The 22,944-nt window shown below is 50.2% G+C and overlaps 3 protein-coding genes across 3 annotated transcripts; 2 read left to right on the top strand and 1 right to left on the bottom strand.

The window, feature by feature from the left end:
* Positions 1 to 283: 283 nt before the first annotated feature.
* Positions 284 to 6,844, bottom strand: Cpxm1 (carboxypeptidase X, M14 family member 1). The gene is made up of 14 exons (XM_026409728.2): positions 6,676 to 6,844; positions 5,139 to 5,300; positions 4,650 to 4,759; positions 4,374 to 4,513; positions 4,186 to 4,276; positions 3,442 to 3,592; positions 3,254 to 3,342; positions 2,811 to 2,934; positions 2,532 to 2,728; positions 2,266 to 2,445; positions 1,884 to 2,181; positions 1,566 to 1,705; positions 659 to 761; positions 284 to 540 (listed from the first exon to the last, which is right to left on the bottom strand). Exons 1-14 carry the CDS (start codon positions 6,842 to 6,844, stop codon positions 299 to 301), a joined length of 2,196 nt encoding a protein of 731 aa, XP_026265513.2. The 3' UTR covers positions 284 to 298.
* Positions 6,845 to 16,033: 9,189 nt separating this feature from the next.
* C6H20orf141 (chromosome 6 C20orf141 homolog) lies at positions 16,034 to 16,631 on the top strand. The gene is made up of 2 exons (XM_026409699.2): positions 16,034 to 16,299; positions 16,394 to 16,631. Exons 1-2 carry the CDS (start codon positions 16,034 to 16,036, stop codon positions 16,629 to 16,631), a joined length of 504 nt encoding a protein of 167 aa, XP_026265484.1.
* A 735-nt stretch (positions 16,632 to 17,366) lies between these two features.
* Positions 17,367 to 17,846, top strand: Tmem239 (transmembrane protein 239). Its single transcript, XM_026409700.2, has one exon. The coding sequence runs from the start codon at positions 17,391 to 17,393 to the stop codon at positions 17,844 to 17,846; it is 456 nt and encodes a 151-aa protein (XP_026265485.1). The 5' UTR covers positions 17,367 to 17,390.
* The last annotated feature ends 5,098 nt before the right edge of the window (positions 17,847 to 22,944 follow it).

Genomic DNA, 22,944 nt, shown 5'->3' with positions numbered 1-22,944 from the left:
CACAAATGTATTGCTTTGCCAAGCCCCGTATCTGAGGCTCCAGGTAAGATCCTCTTTCCACACAGTCTTCAGAAGTCACCTGGTGAGAGTGGGTGCACAACAGGATGAGAGGTGGGCTGAGGCCTGCCCTTGGGGGGAAGATCTGGGACACGGAGACAACAGGAAAATCAGCTAAGGTACCAGGTAGCTTTAATGAGCTGAAGCACCTCTACCCCCACTTTGTCCCTCCCTCCCTCCCGACTCTTCCCCTTCAGTTCTGGACAGGTCCAGCCTGCCCAAGACATTGGCTCTCTTCAGCTTAATCCTTCTGTCCCCTCAATCGCTCCAGTCGCCTTCGAAGGTCCGGGGGCACCTTGACCCCTGCTGCCAGCAGCTCTCTCAGTCTTTGTTTGGGAGTCTTGGTGAGCATGAAATTGCAGGGGACAGGGCCCTCTTCAAAGGTGACCCGGCAGGTCCGTGTCACTGAATGGTAGCCCTCAGCACTGGCGGTCACCATATAGTCCCCTGGGGTCAGCAGCCGCCAGTAATCCCCGCCCCAAGCTGAGGGGAGTAAAAGGCAAGGTCAGGGTCCAACAATCCTCAGCTCCTGACCCAGCCTGAAGTCTTCTAGCTCCTCCCTCAATCCCCCCCAGCCCTTCCTTCACCCCCCCCCATATACCTGTTGTAACGTCATGGTTAATCCCCTCCACGGCAATGACGGCATCAGCAATCCCAAGCTGTGTGTCCTTGTCCCGCACAACTCCTGTAATGCCCATGCGCACCTGTGTGGGAAAAGGACATCAAAACCCTTTCTTTCCCCTCTGCACAGAATGTGACTCTCAGCTAGCTTTCTGGCTCTGGTCCCCTGCAAACTCGATAAAGAGAGTATGTCTACTATATGTTCCTAGGTGACAAATTTTTGGTAAAATTTCCTCCTGGTTAATTAATTACATCTGGACTGGTAGGAAGAGAAACCTTTGGGCTTCCCCAAGTTTAGTAGCCATTGTCTTTTGTAGAACCCTTGGAAGTTGCTCTTATGGAGCCATTGCAAGGTACAGGAGTCCCTAGTGAACATGATGTTTCTGTGTCAGGGAAGTTTCTGCCACTATCTAATGTTTTTTTCTGAGAAGAGCTCTTCTGAGGACAGGTCTAGGACAGCTCTAGACTGCTCTGGGGTCTAGTCCCACTGGCCTACAATGCCTGACACTGTCCCACTTGCAAAACATTTCCTGTCCTAGATCCTTCCAAAATTATCTGATGTCAGATATCTTAGAAGATTTCCTGACAGTCGGGCATGGTAGCACACGCCTGTAATCCCAGCAGCTAGGGAGGCTGAGGCAAGAGGATCACGAGTTCAAAGGCAGCCTCAGCAACAGTGGGGCACTAAGCAACTCAGTGAGATCATGTCTCTAAATAAAATACAAAATAGGGCTGGGGATGTGGCTCAATAGTTGAGTACCCGTGAGTTCAATCCCCGCTATCCCTTGCCAAAAAAAGAAGACTCCCTGGTGGCAGCTATAGCCTAAATGGAGAGTGGAGTGGTCAGGACACAGGCATGCTGAGGGCCGTAGGGATTCACGTCCAACCTGCTCCAGGTAGGTGAGGAGGGCTTCTTTGTTGTTCTCCCATTCTTGGGGAAGCTCGTTCTCATGAGGGAACTTGTCACAGGACAGCTCCACAGTGACCTCAAAGCAGTTGGTATGTAGGTAGCTGAAGTCATTCATGCCTAGAGGTATCACAGACACTGCAGCCTAAGGAGCAGGATGGGAGTCCCACCCTCCTGGGGCCCTCCCCCAGGAGACACTTCCGGGTGGGAATTGCCATGAGCACTGCACGTAAGAGCAGACTGTCTTATGGGGCAGGGATTTACAGGGATGGGGCCAACTCCACCCTCTGGCACATACTCCCGGGGACTGTGTGCCAGTCAGCCCCATTGATGATGTTGCCATGTAAAGAGAAGTCCTGGTTGTGGCAGGGTCGGCGATCTGTGTCCTGCATGACCCGATTAGTGCCAGCATAGACAGTGCTGAGCCAGCGAAAGACAGCATCATCCGGCGTCGGGGTGAGTTCACGGGCAGCCCACGGGGTCCGAGTCATGTCGAATGGGTAAGACACCACCAGTTCACCCCCATGGAGATTGGCACTCAGCACAAAGGGGATCCGCTTCATCCACTGGATCACTGCCCGTGTTTCAGGGGCCACCTGGACAGGGGTGGGTCAGGAGGGCCGGACACAGAGACAAGGCTCCCCCAGGTGATCCTCCACCACTGCCCCCAGAATACTCACAGTGGCATTGGGCAGAGTGTAATAAGTAGGCAGTGGCACATGATGGTTAGGGAAAATGTGGGGCACCAGCCCATTATCCTCGGCATCCCACAGTGGTGTGTTGAGGTCAGCAAAATTGTGGTTAAGGTCAATGCCCTGGTGGTTCCAGCGACCTTCTGCCCAGCCTACAAGCTCTGAGCCCTGACAGAAAAGGGGCTTGTTTAAGCCATACAGGCTCTGGGCACCAGGGCAGAAGGGGCAGGGGGCCCTCGTGCCAGGTGGCCTACCCGGCGGTAGGCAGTCTCATAGCCATCAGGGTTCATGGAGGGCAACAGGTGAATGCGCATCTCAGTGAGCAGCCGGGTCACTCGTGGGTTCCCACGCAGGAACTCATGGCACAAGAACTGCATCAGGAGCAGAAGCAGCTCCCGCCCCAGGGCCTCATTCCCATGCATGCCAGCCACATAGCGTACCTCAGGCTCTCCTGCGAACACAAGGGGCTAGCAACTGGCTCACACCCATGGTCTGCCCTGGGCCCACCTCTTCCCCATGCCACCTGCCAGTACCCAGCTCATGCTCCCCAGGCTTGTCTGACATTTCCATCACATATAGCTTCAGGCCCTGGTAGCTCTTCCCAATGCTGTAGATGCGGGTGATGTTGGGGCATTGCTCATTCACCTCCTTCATCAGCTGGGGGACAGAGGACAGCATGACATGAGGCATAGAGTGATTACATGCAGGGCTTAGATCACATGTAAACTATGGAAGGATTTACAGAGTCAGTGGTGGCCCAAGAAGAGAGCAGGGTACCAGGAAGGAAGGGGCAGAGCAAGGGAAGTGCCGTGACAGGGCAATTGGGGGAGAGCTTAGGGGTCAACAGAAGAGAAGCAGGAGATAGGGGTAGGAGACGTAGTAGGGGATGTGAGCAGTCAGAGCTGTTATGCCTGGGTGAGAGAGGGACCCCAGCTAGGCAAACCAGCCTTCATAGGGTTATAGGGTCATATCTGACCTTCCTCATGGCCTTATAATTGTGATGCCGAAAGTCCAGAGGGTCAGAAGATCCCAGTGAATGGGCCTCAGGGGGTAGGTCATTAGGATCTGGTAGTGGATGAGTTCAAGGCAAAGGGTGAGTTCACAGCGGGGGATTCACCCTATACATCCAGGCCCTGCCCATCCAGCCTTTGCCCAGTCGCCCACCTGAGACAGGGCAGGCCAGGATCTCTGCCCGGAGGCAAGGTGCACCTTCCTGGAACCAGGTCTGGGGCAGCAGACGAATGTAACGGGCCACCTGAGGCTCTGGCAGAAGGTTCAGCACGGGGGTTTCTGGGTCCGAATTGGCAGGAAATACCTGGGGACATCAAGTCCTTTGCTGAGGCTGCTCAAATCCCAGCCTGGCTCAGGATCCAGGGAAGAAGAGCAGGCCTCCAAGTTCACCAGGGAACCCTTCCTGGTAGTTCAGCTATAGATTTGCACTCTCCTCTGAATGTGGACCCCTTCCTTGCCCAAGCCCCTGCCCATGGGCAGCCCTAGAGAGTCATGTTTTCTGGCTTGGTCACAGCTCATTAGATCAAGATGGCTACATAACTTGGGAAAAGCCTATACTGTAGTCTGGTATAAAAGGGGTCACTGACTTAGAGAAACCCAGAGCAATGAACAGGTGAGAAGTGATTCAAGCCAGAAGGGATGTCTCCAGAGGAAGCTGAGCAGGAGGTAGCATCCACCCCATGGTAGAGTTATCAAGGACATGGACACATACCAAAGCAGCCTGCTCCCAAGATACCTGCTGGTGTCACCCATCCTGACCAAAACACTCTTTCTCCTGGATTGGTTAAGTGGACATCTATTATCCTCAAAGGAGTCTCAGTCCAGCCAAGCACACCACAGTGGGTTGGGTGCCCAAATCCCAGCATAGAGGGTCTCAGTAACTATGGGACCACTCACCGCATCCATCCCACTGCTGTGATTCCGACTTGTCCACCAGGTCCGACTGTCATTGCTGAACTGGACCTTGTATGATGTAACCCAGTCATACCTGGCAGGAGAGGTGAGATATCAGTGCCTTCAGGAGTCCCACAGCAGCCCTCCTGTGTCCACCCACAACTACCTGGCCAAGAGTTGGCCTGCCTCACCTCCAGATAGAGTTCCTGCCCTGTGTGACAATGCCTGAGAAGCGGATGGGGTTCCTAGCATCCACTTGAAACCATGGCTCAGTGTCCTGCTGCTCAGCACACCAGGCCCCATCGTATAGATCACCATCCTCCAGGCCTGACTGTGGACCCAAGACAAGGTGATCAGGCCCAACGGGCAGAGTAGGGTGGACTGGGACAAAAAGGGAGCAGGGGAGAAGGTCCCAGGTATTCCCCTGCCTACCCCTTGGACCTGGATTATGAGCCAGGGTTGATTACCTGGATGTTGAGCCGACCTCGATGTGGTCCAAGACCAAAGGACTGGCTGCTGGATGCCTCAAACTGGCTATCTGAAACTCGCAGGGACTCCAGGCCCAAAGGGGGACAGCCTAGGGTAGAAACAGAGCATTAAGATGCTGGGCATGGTGGTGCACACCTGTAATCCCAGCAGCTAGGGAGGCTGAAACAGGAGGATGGCAAGTTCAAAGCCAGTCTCAGCAACAATGAGACACTAAGCAACTCCGTGAGACCCTGTCTCTAAATAAAATACAAAATAGGGCTGGGGATGTGGCTCAGTGGTTGAGTGCCCCTGAGTTCAATCCCCAGTACCCTCCCCCCACAAAAAAAATAAAAAATAGAACCAGAGAGAGTTGTCAGAGCAGGTAAGCTGAGCATAACTTGCTCCTGTGCTGGGTAGACAGAGGGGTATACCCGTGCCCATGAAGCCCCGAGAACTGCAAGCCTGGGCAGTCTTTAGAAAGGAAGTACCTGGTTCTTGTTTCTCAGGGAGATTAGGAGACCCTGTTGGGCTGGTGGTCACCATGGGCTTGGCAGTCACTGGAGGACTGGGGCGAATTAATTTCTTTCGCTTCTTCATAATGACCTTTTTCTTTTTGATGACTCGAATCCGAATCTGTTGTTCTGAAGTCGCTAAGGTCCAGAGGGACAGCACCAGGGAGAAAGAAGAACAGCATGAAACCTCAGATGGAAAGATTTTCCAGCCAAGAAGACATGTGAGTCCATGGCAGGCTCAATGTATCAAAGGGCTTAGGATGGCAATGAAGGCAGGCAGTTGGGCCCCAATGGACCTTTCCAGTCATTTCCCTGGCATCCACTTCTTTCTGATAACCACATGGTTGGCCAGCCTTACTTCTGACCCTGTGGAGAGATAGACCCAGCCACCAGAAACTGGTTGGTTGTTCCAAAGAGCTGAGTTTGGTTCTTTATATCCAGGCCTTGCCGTACTTGTCCATTTCCCCTGAAATATTATCCTTCCTCAGCTTCAGAGCAGATTTCATGTCCCAAGGCCCCAGGGCTGCCTGTATTGGTACATTTGCCCTCTGGGCTGACTTGAACCATCCCCAAATCCACATCTGCCTGGCAGCTGGGCCTGCCTGCTCACAGCACAGGGCAGTACTGTAGTTTCTAACCATATATGTGCCACAGCTGCCTTCAGAATGTGCCTCACATTTTGGTGTCGGGGGCCCCTGCCCTTTCGCACATACTATTTTCTTCTCACCAGCCCCCTCTGGTCAGTTCATCCTGATTCAGAAATCCCTTCGGGGCCTGGTTCCACTTACCTCTCTAGAAGCCCGCCATTGCCATCTCCTTGCCTTCCTCCCCTAGGCTTCCCCATCTGGGAAGTTGGGAGGTCATGCAGACGGCCTCTCCAGTCCAGAATCAGAGCTCCCTTCCTCCAAGCAGCCTCAGCCAAAAGCCTCGCCTCTCCCTCTTTTTCTTTTGTTCATTCTCTCCAGCCCTTCTCCTTAAACTCTGGCCCAAGCTTGCCCTGAAACTTTTGCCCTGGTGCCTTTGCATCTCGTTGTCCCTTTCTCCAGGCCCTGGCCTCAGTTTCTTTATCTGAGAAAAGGGAAGGCTTGGGGCTAGAGCAGGCAGCATTCCACTGGTGTGTGTCCCTGTGCTGCTGGCTAAATCTGGCTGGGAATCAGGCCGGGATTGCTGAGTCAGCGACTGTTGCGTTGGGCAGGGTAAGAACGAGAGAGGGAGAGAGAGTGAGTAAAAGAGAGGGCGGGGAGGGAGGGAGAGAGGGAGGGAGAGAAGGGGCGCCAAGGAGCAGAAGAATGGGGCAGGGTTTTCTGTGTGTGTGTTTGTGGGTGTGGGTGTGGGGGTGTGTGTGTGCGCGCGAGCGTGTTTGTGTTGAGGTGGGGGCACCATAAGGGGCCCGGAAGTGGGGCAGAGTGTGTGGGTGCGAGTATGCATGTGTGTTGGGGAGGGGGCGCCGCAGGGGACAGGGGAGTGGGGCCACCACTTGCCGGAGCTGCGGGGTCTGGGTCCTGGAGCTTACCATTAGCCTTCCCGGACGGCTGTGCAGGACTGCTACGCGGAGCCGGGGTCGAGCCGGTGGCCCCGGTGGTCGCCGACGGTGTTAGGCCCAGCACGGAGGCGCTGGGCGCCCCCAGACCCAGGCCGACAGAAGGCGCTAAGGCCGCCAAGGCCAGCAAGAGACCCCACATGTCGGGCGCAGAACTCCGGTGCTCTGGACTGCGAGCGGTCGGTGGGTTCGCCTTTTCCTGCCTGCCGCTCAGGAGCCCCCCGCCCCTTCCTGCCTGCCCCACGCCCCTCTGCAGCCTCTGGTCCGCCCACTGCCGCCTCTCTGGCCCTGGACCTCCGAGGATGGGGGAGAACCGGAGCACTTCGGACCACTGGGAGAGCGCGGGCTGCGACCAGGCGGCCCCGGGTCTCTGGACCTGCCCCTCCCTCTCTGGCCATCCCGGGCTAACTCGCCTCATCCGGGCACTGTCCTTTACTATCTGCAAAGCCACACATATGTCGCTAAGTCCTGTGAGGCGCTTGTCCCCACTGGGAGCACCTACTTTGCACCGTACACGATGCCAGGCACTTTATGCGTGGTCTTTCCGTCAAACCCCATTTTACAAACTGGTAAATTGAGGTTCAGAGCGGCTGACTTAACCAAGGGAGCAAAGCTGAGAAGTTTGGGGTGCGAATAACCCGAGAAGGAAAGCCATCCAGAACCACAGGTTACCTTGCCAGGGCGGGCGGGACAGAAGGGGAAGAAGAGGACGGGGAAACTGAGGCAGGGCACTGGGTGCGGATGGGAAAGGACTTTCGTCCAGGAATCCTTCTGACAGACTACTCCAGGGACTCAACCCGAGTCGACTCTTCCCACCACCACCCCCACCCCCCACACCGCCCCCAGCCCCGCCTCCCCTCTCTCCTCCCCTCCCCTCCCCTCCCCGCTCCTTTGCTCCCTCGGCTGCCACGTTCTGTTCCGGGGTTACATAACTCAGAGGAGAGCAGCCAGAGTGATACCCAGGCGGCTGGGGCCAGGAGGAGAGGAACAGAGACTGGACCCGCTCCCTCCCCTCCCGGCTCCATCTCCTAGCCCCTTCCCATTGTTCCCTTCCGGGAGTCCGCAGCCCTGATTCTCCATTCGCCCGACTACCCCAGATCCCAGAATTACAGAGCGCAGGACCATTCTTATCTTGCCTCCAAGGTCTCCTTTGAGTGCCTCCAAGCTGGGGTCGCCTCTCAGGGGAAGAAAATGCGTCCACTACGCTCCTTTGGCCAGCTCTTTGCTGCCATCCCATGAAAAGAGATGCTAGAGGTAGCCAAGAATCATCTGGAATGCTCCGGGTCCTAGGCAATTTTTTTTTTTTTTTGCGAGCCACTATTTCTATAAGCAATTCGAATCACCCCAAATCAGCGAGTCAGCACCATGCTAGCCGTCCAAGTTTACACGATCCTTCGAAAGAAATACCGCGAGGCGCTCCCCAAACTGAGAACTACCACTGGCAGGGAACATCACTTAGGCACGAGCCCTGTAGCTCCTCAGGGCATTTGGTGCACTCCACGCGTCCTGGCTAGAGGGCTAGAGAGTCCCCGGAAAGGGGTAATTGGACAGGGCCCACGCGTGACCAGATCCCTTTTTGGAGCACTCCACTTAGATAGCATTGTCTGGTCCAGGGCACAGGAGAGAGGAACCTTGAAAATTTAAAGGGAACCGCTCCAAAGCGGGGATTCCCTTGGCACAGGGCGGAGACAGATGGACAGTATTGCAGACTGACACTTGCCTGCTTTCCCGGAGTGGGAGGCCACGGTCTGAACAGTTACTGGGCGGGGGGCGCTGCCAGGGCTCCACAAATGCCCAATCTGACCGCTTCTCTGTCTCTGGCCCCAAACGCCATTCAGGTTTCCCTGAGAGGTGTAAAAAGGTAGAGGGGGTGGGGTGGAGGGTTGGTGCACAAGAAACCGGATATCTTGCTGGCCTCAGCGCCTCCAAAGGCTGAGGCTGAAGGATTGCATGCCTGGACAATTTAGCAGACCCTATCTCAAAAGCGGGGGAGGGGGATTGGTGGGGATGGGGACGGGGCACTGGGGAGGTAACTCAGTAGTTCAGTGCTTGCCAAAAATGCTTTAGGACCTGGGTTCAATCCCCAGTATGGGGGGGGGGAGGACATCTCTGCCTCCCAAACTTCCTCCAAGTCCTTCCTCATACAGCAGCCAAATCCTGTCAAATTCCTCCAGCTTAAGTCCCTAGTGGGCTTACCGGCATGGTCCTTCATAACCAAGTTCTTTCCTACCCATACGGTTCCAGCTGCATCTGCCTGTGCAATTCCCCTGGCTCCTATTTCTCCAGCCAGCCACACTGCCTTTCTAGCTGTTCATCCAACACACCAGGTCCATCTAGCCTCTGGACCTTTGCAATTGTTCGACAAGTTTGCATTCTCACAACTGAGAAATTTCCATTCTCACTGAGATTTCCTTTCAATGTCACTTGCTTGCAAAGGCTATCCTGACCTCTCTAAAGTAAGCTTTATCTTCGTGGTCACATTCTCCCACCACCACCATCACCACAACTAGGAGGTCGGTAACCCTCCAGAAGAGCCTTTGCACCCAATGTTCACAGCCACACCTCAAGGCCTAGAACAGCGCCTGGTCCCTACTCACACTCAAAAGTATGTGTATGATATATTCAAGGTTATAGAGGACCAAACAGGGCCAGGTTATGCACAAGAGGAGACAGCAGGCCATGAACCAAAAGCCCACCCAGCCAAGAGGACTAGAGTGAAGCGATTGGCTTCCTCCCACCAGTCACTAATGGTTTGGATCTATGGGATCCTGGCACCACTTCTGTCCCAACTCCCACCCCCTCACCTTCTTTCTCACTGCTCTAAACTCCTTGCCTCTCTGCCATATTGCAATCCTTGGAGCTCCTCATGCCCTTCTGAGCCCCCCAGCACCTTCTCACATCCTTCTGCGCTTCCAGTTCAGCTACTGCCTCTGGCCCTAACCTTTCTGGGTATCTGGAGCTACAAAGGCACAAAGCCCCCAAAGGTGGTTGCTTCAGAGGCAGTAGCAGGTTTGTGCCCAAGTACCTGTCCAGCCAGATGTCTATATCTGGGTTAGAAGATCTTTTGTGGTCTCATGACGATAAGTATGTATTACAAAGCATAACTAAGTAGGACTAGGTGAGAGCACCCACTCAAAAGAGATTTTAGTGTAAGTTCCCAGTGTAAGAACCAGATGTGACTACACATATTTGGAATTCCAGTTACTCTGGAGGCTGAGGCAGGATGATCATAAACTCAAGGTCAGCCTCAGCAATTTAGCAAGACCCTGTTTCAAAATAAAAAAATAAAAAAGTGCTTGGAATGTATCTAAGTGGTAGAGCTCTCCTGAGTTCAATCCAGAGCGGGTGGGCAGGAGAGGAAGAGAGACTGAGATTTTTTAATTTAAGGAAGGGGCTAGAAATCTCCTGCCAGCTCTCTGGTATGGTCAAGTTGCTGGGAATAGAGAGGAGATACACAACTTTGGTGCCAACCAGGTTTATTTTCACATCCCACTGTTTGTTTTGTGTGAATATCCTTGGACAGTAGGTCTGCCTTTCTACTCAGACTCAGTTTCTTCATCCATAAAACGGGAACCATATCTTCCTCACAGGGTTACTGTGATGATGAAGTAAGATAATGTGTGGTCCCAGGAGCCCCTAGATTAGTCAGATGAATTAAAGATAGGAGAAAAAACACAGCCCTCTTGTTCCCACATACACAGGTGGATTAAAACAAATACCAAGGAAAAGAAAGGAGGTTATGTGTCTGGCTGTACATGTACTGAAGTGACAAAATCTGCTGCCTGCCTGTGGCTCCCAATCTCCTGTTCCTGATGCTAAGGCAGAGCTCATCCTCTGCCAGGTGCTTTTTCTGTGATATAGATGAGCATTGATGGGGATTCCCATGACACTTAGATGCATAAGGTGGCATTCCTCGGTACATGCCTATCTTCCCCTGACTATTGTCTCCCCAGATGTCTCTTTTTTTGTACCTCAGTGTCTTTGACAGCCTTACCCTCAAAGTGTGGTTGAGGATGAGTAGTGTTGGCATCTCCTGGGAACTTGTTAGAAATTCGGAAACTCTGTCCCAGATGTACTGAATCAGATTCTGCATTTTAACAAGATTCTCAAAGGATTCAACCCCCAGAGATTCATTTGCACATTAAAGACTGAAAAGTACTATACAGAGGTTTAGAGCATGTCTGTCTAAAATGCATAAGATTCACAACTTTCATAGATTGACTGTGTTTGATACTGTCACTAGAAATTTTATCTTAAACTACATATTTCCACATATCACTAAAAAATTCACTTTTCATTCATCCTAGGAGTTTTTTCCTGATCTCCCATAGCATAATCCTATATTATTTGCTTTTTAAACTAAATTATCTTTATCAAAATACTGCACAATAGAGTGTTTTGATAAAGATAATTTAGTATCAAGGTAAATCACATTTAGGTTTGTAATAGAAGACTCTTCCCTATGCCTTTCCATTTCCAAATCAATCACCTTTCATTCCTCTTGTTATTTCTCCTTTTTTATTTGCTTCTATTGCTATTTTTTGATTCTTCTGTTTACATATTATCCCTGGATTTCCTAGTATGGAATTAAAGATGTAGTTCTCCTATGCGCGCGCGCACACACACACACACACACACACACACACACACAATTTCCTTCCATCTTCCCAATAAAGCTAAATCACCATTTGAAGTCAATATTCAATACTTTTATTATGATCATGTAAATATCAATTTTTGTGCTTTGTAGAATTAGTAAATGTTTTAATTATTTGGTTGGTTTTCTGGGTACCAATTGTTAATATAACCCCACAATTTCCAATAGAATTGATTATTTACTCTGAATATATTTAACACTCCAATAATCAATTGATTTTATTTTCCTCTGTACACTCTTTCTTAGAGCTCCTATCTTCTGGTCCAGGCTATGTTGGTTGCTCTCTTCACATAAAGTAGGAGTCATCCCAGATCTTTCTCATCATCCCTATTTTTGGACTAATTTCTTGAATGCCACATTGTCCTTTGGATTAATTTGAGTCCTTGTTTTGCTGAAACACATCCTCCAGTAGCTTTCTAAGAAAGGGTGCATTCAAGTCAAACTTTTGAGAACTTGTATGGCTAAAAATATTTTGTCAATTGATAATCATTTTTTAAGAGAGGAGAGAGAGAGAATTTTTTAAGAGAGAAGAGATTTTTAAAAAATATTTTATTTTTCAGTTTTCGGTGGACACAACATCTTTATTTTTATGTGGTGCTGAGGATGGAACCCAGCGCCCCGCCCATGCCAGGCGAGCCTGTTACCGCTTGAGCCACATCCCCAGCACAATTGATAATCATTTGGCAGATATATGATCCTATATTATACCTCATTTCCCCCTCAGTTTCTGAGGACATTTCTTTTGTCTCCTACCTACCAGTGTCAGGATTTAAAAGTCTGATATTCTGGTTCAAAGTATGTGATCTTTATCCTGCTAGGACATTCTTTGTAGAAAGCCTTATTGATTTGAATTTTATCATGTGCTGTGAACTGGTGGGACCATATGGCCTAAAGACTTATGTCCCTCAGTTCTGAAAAGTTTCTTGATTTTTGAAAAAAATCCTTCCTATTGTAATTTTTTAAGACTAACATTATTCAAATATTGATTCTCTGATTCTATTGACTTTTTCTCTTTTCATCCTAGGAGTTTTTTCTCTTTTCTCCATGAGCTTCAGTTATTATTCTCTTTTCTGGGAGATTTCCTAAACTGAAGATTTCCTAACTTCTCAGAAGTATGCTCTAGCATTAATAAGTTCCATTGGTAACTTTTACCTGTGCTAACTGATCACAGACCAGCTGCATTTCCATACTGTGGGTGATATCCAGGAATCAAAATGTCCATCCAGGAATCAAAGACTTGCCAACCCCATCTTCTCATCCTTCCTTTTCTCAAATCATACTTTCACCATATTTCAGTGAGTCAGGGTTGACCTAGCAAATCCCACTTCTGTCACCAATGCTTTCTGAGGGCCCAAGACGACCCTTGTGTTCAGTGGTTCAGTTGAAGAACTCAAAGAACTCAGCAAAGTGGTCATACACACGGTCACAGTTTATTACAGAAAAAGAGTACAGATGAAAACCTGCAATGGAAAAAGGTACGTAGGGCAGGGTCCAGAAAACGTCAGGCACAAATTTCTGGTTGTGATATGGAAATGGAATTAATTCCATTAATTTTCCCTGTACAACGTGTGACAACATGCACAGAGTATTGCCCAAAAGGAAACTCTGGAGCCTTGTTGTCCCAGAGTTTTACTGGGGGTCAATGGTGTAGATATAGTTGGCTATCCATGTGGCTGACCTTAGTTCAACCCCCTCCAGAGACCAAAGTGAGAGTGCATGGTCCAGATCCCCCAGAATGAATCACATTTGTTGGCAGAGACTATCGACTCCCATTAAATTAAAACACTTGCATTAGGCAAAATATTCCAAGGACTTGGAGGGTACCTCTGCAGAGCCCAGAAAGAGATAAATTATTCCTTAGAATGAGGAGGACTTAGATAATCCAGACTTGCTCAGTTAATTCTTTACTGCATAATATCCACTGACAATATGCTGGTGGTTCTCCACTCAGCTCCCTTTACCAACTAGTGCTCCACCCCACTGCTGTGTTTGCTGCTCTTAGGTCACAGCTGTCTGTTCTCTTCTCCAGACAAATGCCCTCAGCTGATAGGTGCTGCTTTCACCCACCTCCTAGCCACCACCTCTCTCTCCCCTTTTCTCCTTGGAGGAGCCACAGCCACTGACTGACTGGCACAGATACATGGGACAAACTCAATAGTGCAATTCACCTTGCAGAACCAACTGCAGTCAGAGTCAGGTTAGAGTCCAGCCAAGACCACATCCTTGTTCAGATGCGGCCCTGTTCTGCTTCCCTTTCCTCACTCCCCAAAAAGTTGTCCTCCTGAAAGCACTCCCTCTGCAAATCATGTGTGCACTCTGCTTTTAGGAATTATGACCAGTATCAGGCACAGTACCTGGCACTTAATAAATGATTGTTGAATGAAAAATACACTCTGGCTCCATGCAGTGGTGCATGCCTGTTATCCCACCCGTGGTACAGGCCTGTAATTCCAGTGACTCAGGAGATTGAGGCACAAGTTTCGCAAGTTTGAGTCCTGCCTCTGCAAATTAGTGAGGCCCTAAGCAAGTTAAAGCCTGTCTCAAAACAAAAAAAATAAAAAGGGCTGGGGATGTAGCTCAGTGGTAAAATGCCCCTGGATTCAATCCCTGTACCAAAAAGAAAGAAAAATAAACTGAGTAAATCACAAATGGAACTCTCTAAGAAACGTATGCAGAGCACCTGGCACACAGCAAATCTTTTTTTTAATATATAAAATTTTTATTCATTAATTATATATTTTTAGTTATACATGACAATAGAATGTATTTTGACATATCTTACATACATGAAGTATAACTTCCCATTCTTGTGGTTGTACATGTGGAGTTACACTGGTTGTGTATTTATCTATGAACACAGAAAAATTTTGTCTGATTCATTCTACTGTCTTTCCTATTCCCATCAATCATCCTTTCCCTTTATTCCCCTTTGTTTAATCCAATGAACTTCTTTTCTTCCCTCACCACCCACCAATTGTGTGTTAGCATCCTCGTATCAGAGAGAACATTTGACCTTTGTTTTTCGGGGGATTGGCTTATTTTGCCTAGCATAATAGTCTCCAGTTCTATCCATTTACTACCAAATGCCATAATTTCATTCTTTATAGCTGAGTAATATTCCATTGTGTGTATATAAATATATGTATACACACACACAATACATTTTCTTTATTCATTCATCTGTTGAAGGGCACCCAGTTTGGTTCCATAGCTTAGCTATGCACACAGCAAATCATTAAGGAGGATTAGTCACCCTCCATTCACCAACCTCTTGCATTATATAGTTTCCTCATCTTGGTGGAATCATAGGGATATTACCCTCAGATCTGTATGTCCAGGAAAGAAATCTTGCTCATGCATCCAGAATTGATCTGGCTTGGGACAATCTTAAATCTTAACATTAATGGGCTCATTTACAAAGACAATTGGAACTTATGGGGGGAAAAAAGCTAGGATTCTTCCTTATACTCTATCCTCTGTTATATATACCCTATCCCCTGTTATACCTGATCCCCTTATAATCAAATATATTTCAAAAGTCCAGTTGCTAGATAAAAAAGAGTTAGAACAAGAGAAATCGGTGGATGGTCCCAAGGGCTAGTGGTCTTGACTCAATGTTCTGCCAAGCCTGTTGGATGATCCTGATCCTTTTTATCTCTTTCCTCCTCTTAGAGGCTGTATGGTCACTGTCTTCCTTGCCCCTACCCCCATCACTTTTCCTTTGAAGTAAGATATGGGGACAATGACTCATTTCTACTCTTTCCTTTTAAGTCACTATACCACGATGTTGTGGAACACACACTATCCATTTACAGATTATCAGTGGAGATTTGTTTCTCTTCTAGGTGAACAGGCCCATCATTACATGTTCATCTTCCTTAATTTAAATATCAGAGGGTAAACTTAACCTGCAATTTGGTGCCTGCAATCTGTAGCTCTCTTAAGTATACAGCCCCTGTCCCATTTCTGGAGCCCCAGCATCCAGAACACATCCCCTAAACTGTAGTGCTTAGAGGACACCTAAAAGGCCCCCTCCTGTCCCATCCCCATTTGGCAGGTCACCTGAGATCCCAGCCCCAGAAAACCTCGGGTTGTATCCTGCATTCCAGGGATGCAGTTCTGAAAAACCCCACCCACACCTCACTCTCAGGGAAGAGAGATGGGGACAGAGAGATTGAATGGCTTGCTCACTCCTGCCTTGACAACTGGGAACTTACAGGAAGAAGAAAGCAAGCCCCTCCTCCCTTGGACAGCTGCCCAATCAGTGTTAGAGTGCCTTCCTGACAACCCAGATCCCATGGGAGAGCCCTAGGACAAAGAGTGAGCAGAGGCAAGAGGATGAGTCTTAGTTCTCAGAACTCACCCGTTTGCTGGCTAAACTAGGCCACTAGAGCTTATGAGGCCAGACCAGCTGTAGCCCCCTCCCTCTCCCAGGGTCCTACCTGTTAACAGGTCACAATGCCCCAGCTGTTCAGTCCTAGGATGGCTGATCAAGGTGGGAGGAGGTGAGAAGGGTTAGTGGGTGGGCAGGGTGGGGAGGGGAAGATACCCAGGATCCAATTCCCTATACTCTGAGCTCACACTTGAGGATCTGCTAGAGACCTACCCCCTCTTCCTCTCCACTCCTCCTCCCCGCTTCCAGCACTAGCTCTTCCCATCACCTCCAACTCCTCCATGACCCGGCTCTGCTTACCCAGGACCAAAGCCCTTGTAGATCTGAACCCACTCCCTTCCAAGGGCCTAGGTGCTGGGGAGGGATTGGGAAGTGCAGTCCATCCATGTGTGTCCCCCTGGCACCCTAGCCAGGCCCAGCTCCTGGACAGTGTCCTGGGGCTGGGGGCGCTAGGGCTGACAATTCGAGCAATCTTTTGCTCGGCTGGCCCAGCCCTGCTGCTGCTGCTGCTACTGGTCAGCTTCCTCACCTTTGACCTGCTCCACAGGTAAGTGGGCAGCAGCCTGGTAGATGGGCGTTGTATGCAGGTGGGCAAGTGGCTGACTTCCCTAAGTGCAGCTGCTTTCCCTTTCTCTCTACAGGCCCTCAGATCCCACCATACCGCAACACAGACTTCTCACAAGGGGCCAGAGTCAGGGGGCCGGTGAGGGTCCAGGACAGCAAGTGGCTCCTCTCCTCCCAACGGGGGCAATCCCGGGACAACTCAGCCTCCAAGACGCACTACTCCTGCTGGGCCTGGGCCTGGGGCTGCTCCTGGGAGCCCGAGGCATGCCCTTGGCCCTGCTGGGTGTGGCTTTCTGCCTCCATCCTTGGGCTTGACGGCTCTCCCAAAATACTGAGTGCCCTCCAAAAATACACTGGTCATCCTGCTTCTTGAGGCCTCCTTTCCTCCATCCTAGGCAAGGTTGTGTGGGAGAACACTTCTTTATTCTTAGCCTGAATCTCAGAGGATCTGTGGCTCCACAATATGGACAGTGGATGGCTGGGTGTGGGGCTTGGGACCAGCAAGAAAAGACAGGATATGAAGCAGGGGGCTCCAGGCAGGAAATGTCAGGCTTCTCAGGGCCTGCAGGTTGGGGACAGCCATTCTGGCCTCCTCTGTGGTTCTAGAAAATGAGGGTCCAGAGAGGAAAACTTGCCAGAGAATAGGGTGGGCTGGTATCAATCATAAGAGAAAGGGCAGGGATGGAAAGGGCTTCCCTCAAGAAAGTCTGAGAAACTACTTCTGTTGGACTCCCCAGGGCCCCCTGCTAGCCAGGAGAGTCCATAGAGAGGGACTCTACAATGACTCTTCTCTTGGCCAGACCCCACCCCAGCCCGGGTCACAATGGGGCTCCTCTGGGGAGGTGGGGGAGGGTAAGAGTTGGGGCTCGGATTGGCGGCCAGCCTGTCCTGGGTGCAGCAGGAAGCAACATGACTTAGGTGGCTCTATCCAAAGGTAAGACCTGTTCAAAAGCCCTACCCTGCCCACATTGATGCCCCCCTGTCCCATGCACTCCCACCTGCCCTGAGGTCCCAAGCATCTCCAGGGCTGCTCCTGCAGTTGGCCTGGCCCTATCCACAGGTGCACCAGCCGTGATGCAGCAGCCACGAGTGGAGACGGATCCCATCGGGGCCGGCGAGGGGCCGCAGCGGGCGGTCCCCTGGTCGGTCTGGGTCACCCGGCAGGGCTGGGTGCGCTGGTGGGTATGCCATGTGCCCCAGAGCTGGGCCCAGTGGTGGACCACATCAGGTTTGCGGCAACCCCTGCAGCGCGTGCTGTGGGGTCTGGAGGGGATACTCTACCTGCTGCTGGCTCTGATGCTGTGCCACGCACTCTTCACCACCGGTACCCACCTGCTCAGCTCCCTCTGGCCTGTGGTGGCCGCCATGTGGCGCCATCTGCTGCCAGCCATCCTGCTGCTGGTGCTAAGTGCCCTGCCTGCCTTGCTCTTCACGGCCTCCTTCCTGCTGCTCTTCTCCACACTGCTGAGCCTCGTGGGCCTCCTCACCTCCATGACTCACCCAGGCCGTGCTCAGGACTTGGACCAATAGAAGGGCATCCCCATTCTGCTGCCTGTGTCTGTTGAGCCCTGACCTAGGGCGTGAGCCCTGGGGAGAGGGAGGGCAGAGGGTCCTCAGCAGGCCCCAGACTCCAGTCTCAACACAAGTCAAAGCTGTGTGGTGTGACTGGAGCCAACAGGTAGATTGGCCTGGCCTCTTGCACCTTCCTCAGGATGCTGCTGCAGGTTCCTGGTGTGAGGGCCAGGCTTTGAGGAGACAGGACAGATGGCTTGGCCAAGGGCAGAGCTTGGTCAAGTCACTGAGAGCACCCATGTGGATGTGGTAACATCGCTGGGGTTGCCTTGGCAACTGGAAGCATCTTTTTGTCACAGCTGCTCAGCTGTCTCAGATTCAGACTTTCTGAAGTAACTGGGTACCCCTGGACTTGCCATTGCTCCCACCAGTCCCCTTTTTCCACTTTCAGGAGGATCGCAGGCTCTAGAAAGGGTTCCAGTGATAGAAACCTACATAGGAGAGGGCTGAGCCCTGCTCACCTTCCAGAGCTTTTTGCCCAGGCATTCCTGCTCCCTATTCTTCCTACTTTTTGCCTCAGTTTATACCACCAAATCTGGAAAATGGGCCAACCAGAGTAGTGAGTTTTATTTTCTCTCCCTCCCTCCCTTCCCCTTCCTCCTCCCTCCCTCCCTTCCTTCTTTCCTTCCTTCCTCCCCAACCCCTTTCTTGTGGTGCTGGAGATAGGATGCAAAATTTTATGTATGTTAAGCATGCACTCCAATATCAAGCTACATCCCAGCCCCTACCTATGCATTCTTTCAAGAGTCTACATGACTGTTACAGAAAAACAAGCAAGTCCCATTGCAGTCACTTACACAATGTGTGGTTTTGGTCAATTCTTTTGAGTCTCAGGGTTGACTCAAGCCTGTCACAAGATTGTTGCCAAAGGTAATACCTGCTTGCAAAATACTTTGTAAAGGCAAAAAAAAAAAAAAATGGGAACATTCTTGAGGTCTTATGACCAGAAGACTGATAAGAAAGCAAGAAACCTCCCTAGGCTTTCAGAGAAATGCTTTGTCATATATAAAATTTTGGCTCTGAGTTGGGAAATAGAGGATGGATGGTGTAGACAAGATGTAAAAAGTCATGTGCCATGAAATCTCAAAATTTGCAGATGTTGAACTCTTATGATTGTGAAATGCTTGGTACTGGGGCTTGGTGGCCAGAAGATGCTCACATGGCTGTGTGAATGGGGAGAAAACAGTTCAGGCATTTCCTAAACTGACTCAGCAAGCTGCTCACAGCCCAGAAAGGTTTTGCAAAGTGGTGTCACTTGATGCTCCAGATTCTGGCCATTTGCACATCTGTTGACTCTTCCAAACAAACACTGGGTAATAAGTTATTGCCAAATAAAGTATATGAAAGAAAATTACCCACAGCTGGGACCTGCCCACCTAACTCCCACTCAGCCCCTGATCCTCCCCAACTCCTGCCACGACCTGGCTCCTACTTTACAGCTAACCCTAAAATCCTTGCTCCTGAAGCCCTAGACCCAAGATCACCTGTCTCCTGCCACAGAAATACTCATGCCCTGGGGACTAACCAGCCCCTAGAACCCTGGATCATTTTCCCCAAATCCACTTGCTATAGCTTTGTGCAGATGCCTTCAGCTTCAGTGTCTGAAACCCAAGAACCAGTCCTTTCCATTTCTCTGTAGTTTTCCCCTGAAACATGACCTGGTAGCAAGGGCAAGGTGGGATATGGAGGTGGCTTAGCTTTATGATTAGCATGATGTACTTTGCTGGGGCTAGGCTTAAATCTGAGCACTGTCACTGGCATTGGTGGCAATTACTAAGCCTTCCTGAACTTCATTTTTCTTAAGGATGAAACAAGGCAAGGGCACTTGTCTTAGGGCTTCTGTGGGGCTCCTGGAATGTAGGGAAAGTGCTTGGACCAACTCCTAGCATCACAACCTAGAGCTGTATCATGACTATCCCACTTGGTGAGAAGTCAGACTCAGGATGGCTGATTGCCAGTGGGAGAGTCAGGACTTTTGAGTCCCAAACCCCACAAACACTACTGAAGGGAAAGACCATACAGGGCAGAGAGAACCCAAAAAACGAACGGAAACTCTGCGGCTTCCCTTGTTCTCAAAATTTCCTGCTAGAGATAAAACCCAAGGCTCTGGAGGTTATAAATCAAACCAGTTGATGTCTGGTGGGGATGGACCCTAGGATGCCTGTCCTGTCCATCTTTGACTTGCTGTGCCTTACTATCCAGGGACATCTCTCTGGACACTTGAGGCCATTCCAATCAAAGGAGAAAGAAGGTTTGGACCCATGCCAGATGCACAGGGGGCAGGGATGTGGGCAGGAACAAGAAAAAAAGCCTTTCCCCCACATAGATATATACCTTCCACTCTCCTACCCTGGTGCAGCCAGACTGGAGAGCAGAAGGGTAATACTTTCTAAATTAGACCAACACATACCTTATGACCCAGCAACCCCAAATAAATTCTCACAGAAGTCCACAAGGGCCTTGCTCTGCAAACTGTGCAGGACCAGCAGTATAAACATCTCCTGGAAGCTGTTGAGAAATGCAAAGTTTCAGGCCCCACCTACCGAATCAGAAACTGCATTTTAATAAGATTTCCAGGTGATACTTGTGTGCATGAATATTTGAGAAATGCTGTATAAGGGAATATGTTTGAGGATATTACTGCACTGCTCTTGGTGGGAGCAGGAAGATGGAAGGGATAAATATGGGCCAAGGAGAGGCGGCAACATGGATTAGTATTAAAATCTTAGGACTCATGAAAAGAAACCAAATGAGAAACAATGCAATTCCTTTTGCATGAACTTAAAACATATGCCAGTAAAACTATGTATATGTATGTGTGTATATATGTATGTGTATGTATACACACACACACATACACACACACATACATACATGTATATATTTCACAAGAATACATAAAAACAAAAGATAACCAAAATGGCATGGATCACAGGGGCAGGAAAATGGGAATGGGGTGTAGAGGTAAAAGATAATAAAATGAAAGACCTTGCAGAGAAGAAAAATGATGATGTCAACACAATTCCTGAAATTCCTTTTAATGTAGACATTAGAGTCAAAAGGCTTAAAAATGCAATAGACACTCCGGAATGAAAAAGTTCTAAGCTTTTCCAGTATGGACCAAGAAAGAACTGTCCTACTGACCTGTGTGACCTGGGTGGCTGGGCGGGTATCTTTGCTTGTCCTGCTCGACTTTATAACCTGGTCTCTGGGCCCTCCCCAGCAGCCTGCTCTGATGGGGGCGGAGTGAGGGCGGGATCCAGCCACGTTTTGGCCTGGCATGACAGGGTATTAGGAAACCGAGTGGAGGAGGGGTCATCCGCGAGGACACTGGCAGTCAAGTAAGTGCGGGTCTTTGACTGGACGCACATACCCTTGGGGGTTCCAAGGAGCAGGTGGCGGGTGGGGGGGGCGGGTGGGATAAGCCCCGTAAGGCTTCCCTCCGCCCTAAGAAGAGGCTGCAAGGAGAAGGCGCAGCTAGAATGAGGCAAGGCCCTATAGGGGTTCGTTAGGGAGTGCTTGCTAGGGTGCACGCCTTGAGATGGATCATCAGTGGCTCACATGGGGGAAGGAAAGGGGCCCTAGGAAAGAGGAAACTGTGCAGCCCCGGGGAACTTCCAAGGGCTGGCCGCAGGAAGCCGGGAAGGGAGCATTTTCCTTCAGACTTGTGGGTGGTTGGGGCTGAGCGAAGCTGGGAGTGGGAGGAGCGGCTCATCGGATCCAGCAGTCAGAGGCCTCAGGGAAGGAAGGAGATGGTGTTATCTGGGAGCTGGAAGCGGCCTGCACAGCCCTGAGAGGATGCCCCAGGATCAGGACGGGGCAGGCAAGCACAGCTGTGCTGGGGAATGCAAGGATCGTATCCGGTTGCGGGGGCGGGGGGGGGGGGCGCGGGGCAGGGTTAGGGGGTGGCACGAAGGCAACTGGAGCGCCTAGTCAAACAGTTGCTAACTTGAGGCTGGGGGAAAGTCGCGGTGGGGAATCCCTGCGCAGCATGGGACACTTGAGCCCAGCTGCCAGGTGCTGGGTACGGAGGGCGGCACTGCTCCTTTCCAAGGCTCAGGTGCGTGATGGCTGGCAGGTGTCCAGGCTGGAATGTTGACTGTGGGGCATATCCGGGATGGTGAGGGCCTGAGACTGGGAAGGAAATCCCATGACAGATCCAGGATTGGAGGGCCATAGGTAGCCAGGAAGTTGCTGGTGCTCCTGGAGCATCGGTAAGGGGCGCCCCCTAGAGGAAATCTCTGGAGTTGACAGTGCAAGATTGGGCTTGGTTGGGGTGGGAGAAAGAGGGAGGAAGAGATGCCGGTCCCACAGACTTGGACACCACTGGGAGTGAGACAGGGCCCAAGACGATGGAAGGGTATCTGGGACCCACTGTCATAACAGTGACAGCTTCGTTGCCGTCTTATCTCTTTCCCTAAGTGTCCAGCTTGGGTCTCCCCGCCCGACATCCAGAGGTTTTGAAGCTAGAGACTCATGAGAATCTGGGGAAGGAATAGCACCAATGTAACCTGTTTGATTTGTCTCCTACTCTTGTCCCAGTCATGGTCTGATATGATCCCATTGCTCCTGGGATAAAGGGATGTTTTTCTTAAGGTTCTGTCAGGGTCAGGAGACACCTAATTTTGGACAAGTCATTTTTTTTCTTTCCTGCTCAGAAAACGTTTCCATTTATATCTTGTAAATTGCCTTGCTTTCTTAATACTGATTCCTTGCCTTTTGAATATTTTCCATCTTAACAATAAAAGAACTTGAAAGCTGGGGTTGGGGCTCAGTGGTAGACAGCTTGAATAAGGTGTGATGCCCTGGGTTTAATTCAAAAAATAAATAATTTAAAATTTGATTATCTGTTGTTTCTACTATATTTTCTGGCCTATACTACCTTTAAATGTCTAACCCAAAATATAAAATGAGAAATTCATCCATTTCTTTTATGTATCAATAGTTCAGTATTTTATAGCAGAGTAGTATTCCTCTGTATGGTAAACCAACATTTCTTTATCCATTCCTCTGTTGATAGACATTGATTTTTTTTTTCAGCTTTTGGCTGTGACAA

The sequence above is a fragment of the Urocitellus parryii genome, chromosome 6, assembly GCF_045843805.1.
Source record: "Urocitellus parryii isolate mUroPar1 chromosome 6, mUroPar1.hap1, whole genome shotgun sequence".
In the NCBI taxonomy this organism is placed as follows: domain Eukaryota; kingdom Metazoa; phylum Chordata; class Mammalia; order Rodentia; family Sciuridae; genus Urocitellus; species Urocitellus parryii.
The sequence above is the reverse complement of the archived record's forward strand: the minus strand, read 5'-3'. Positions and strand labels throughout refer to the sequence as shown.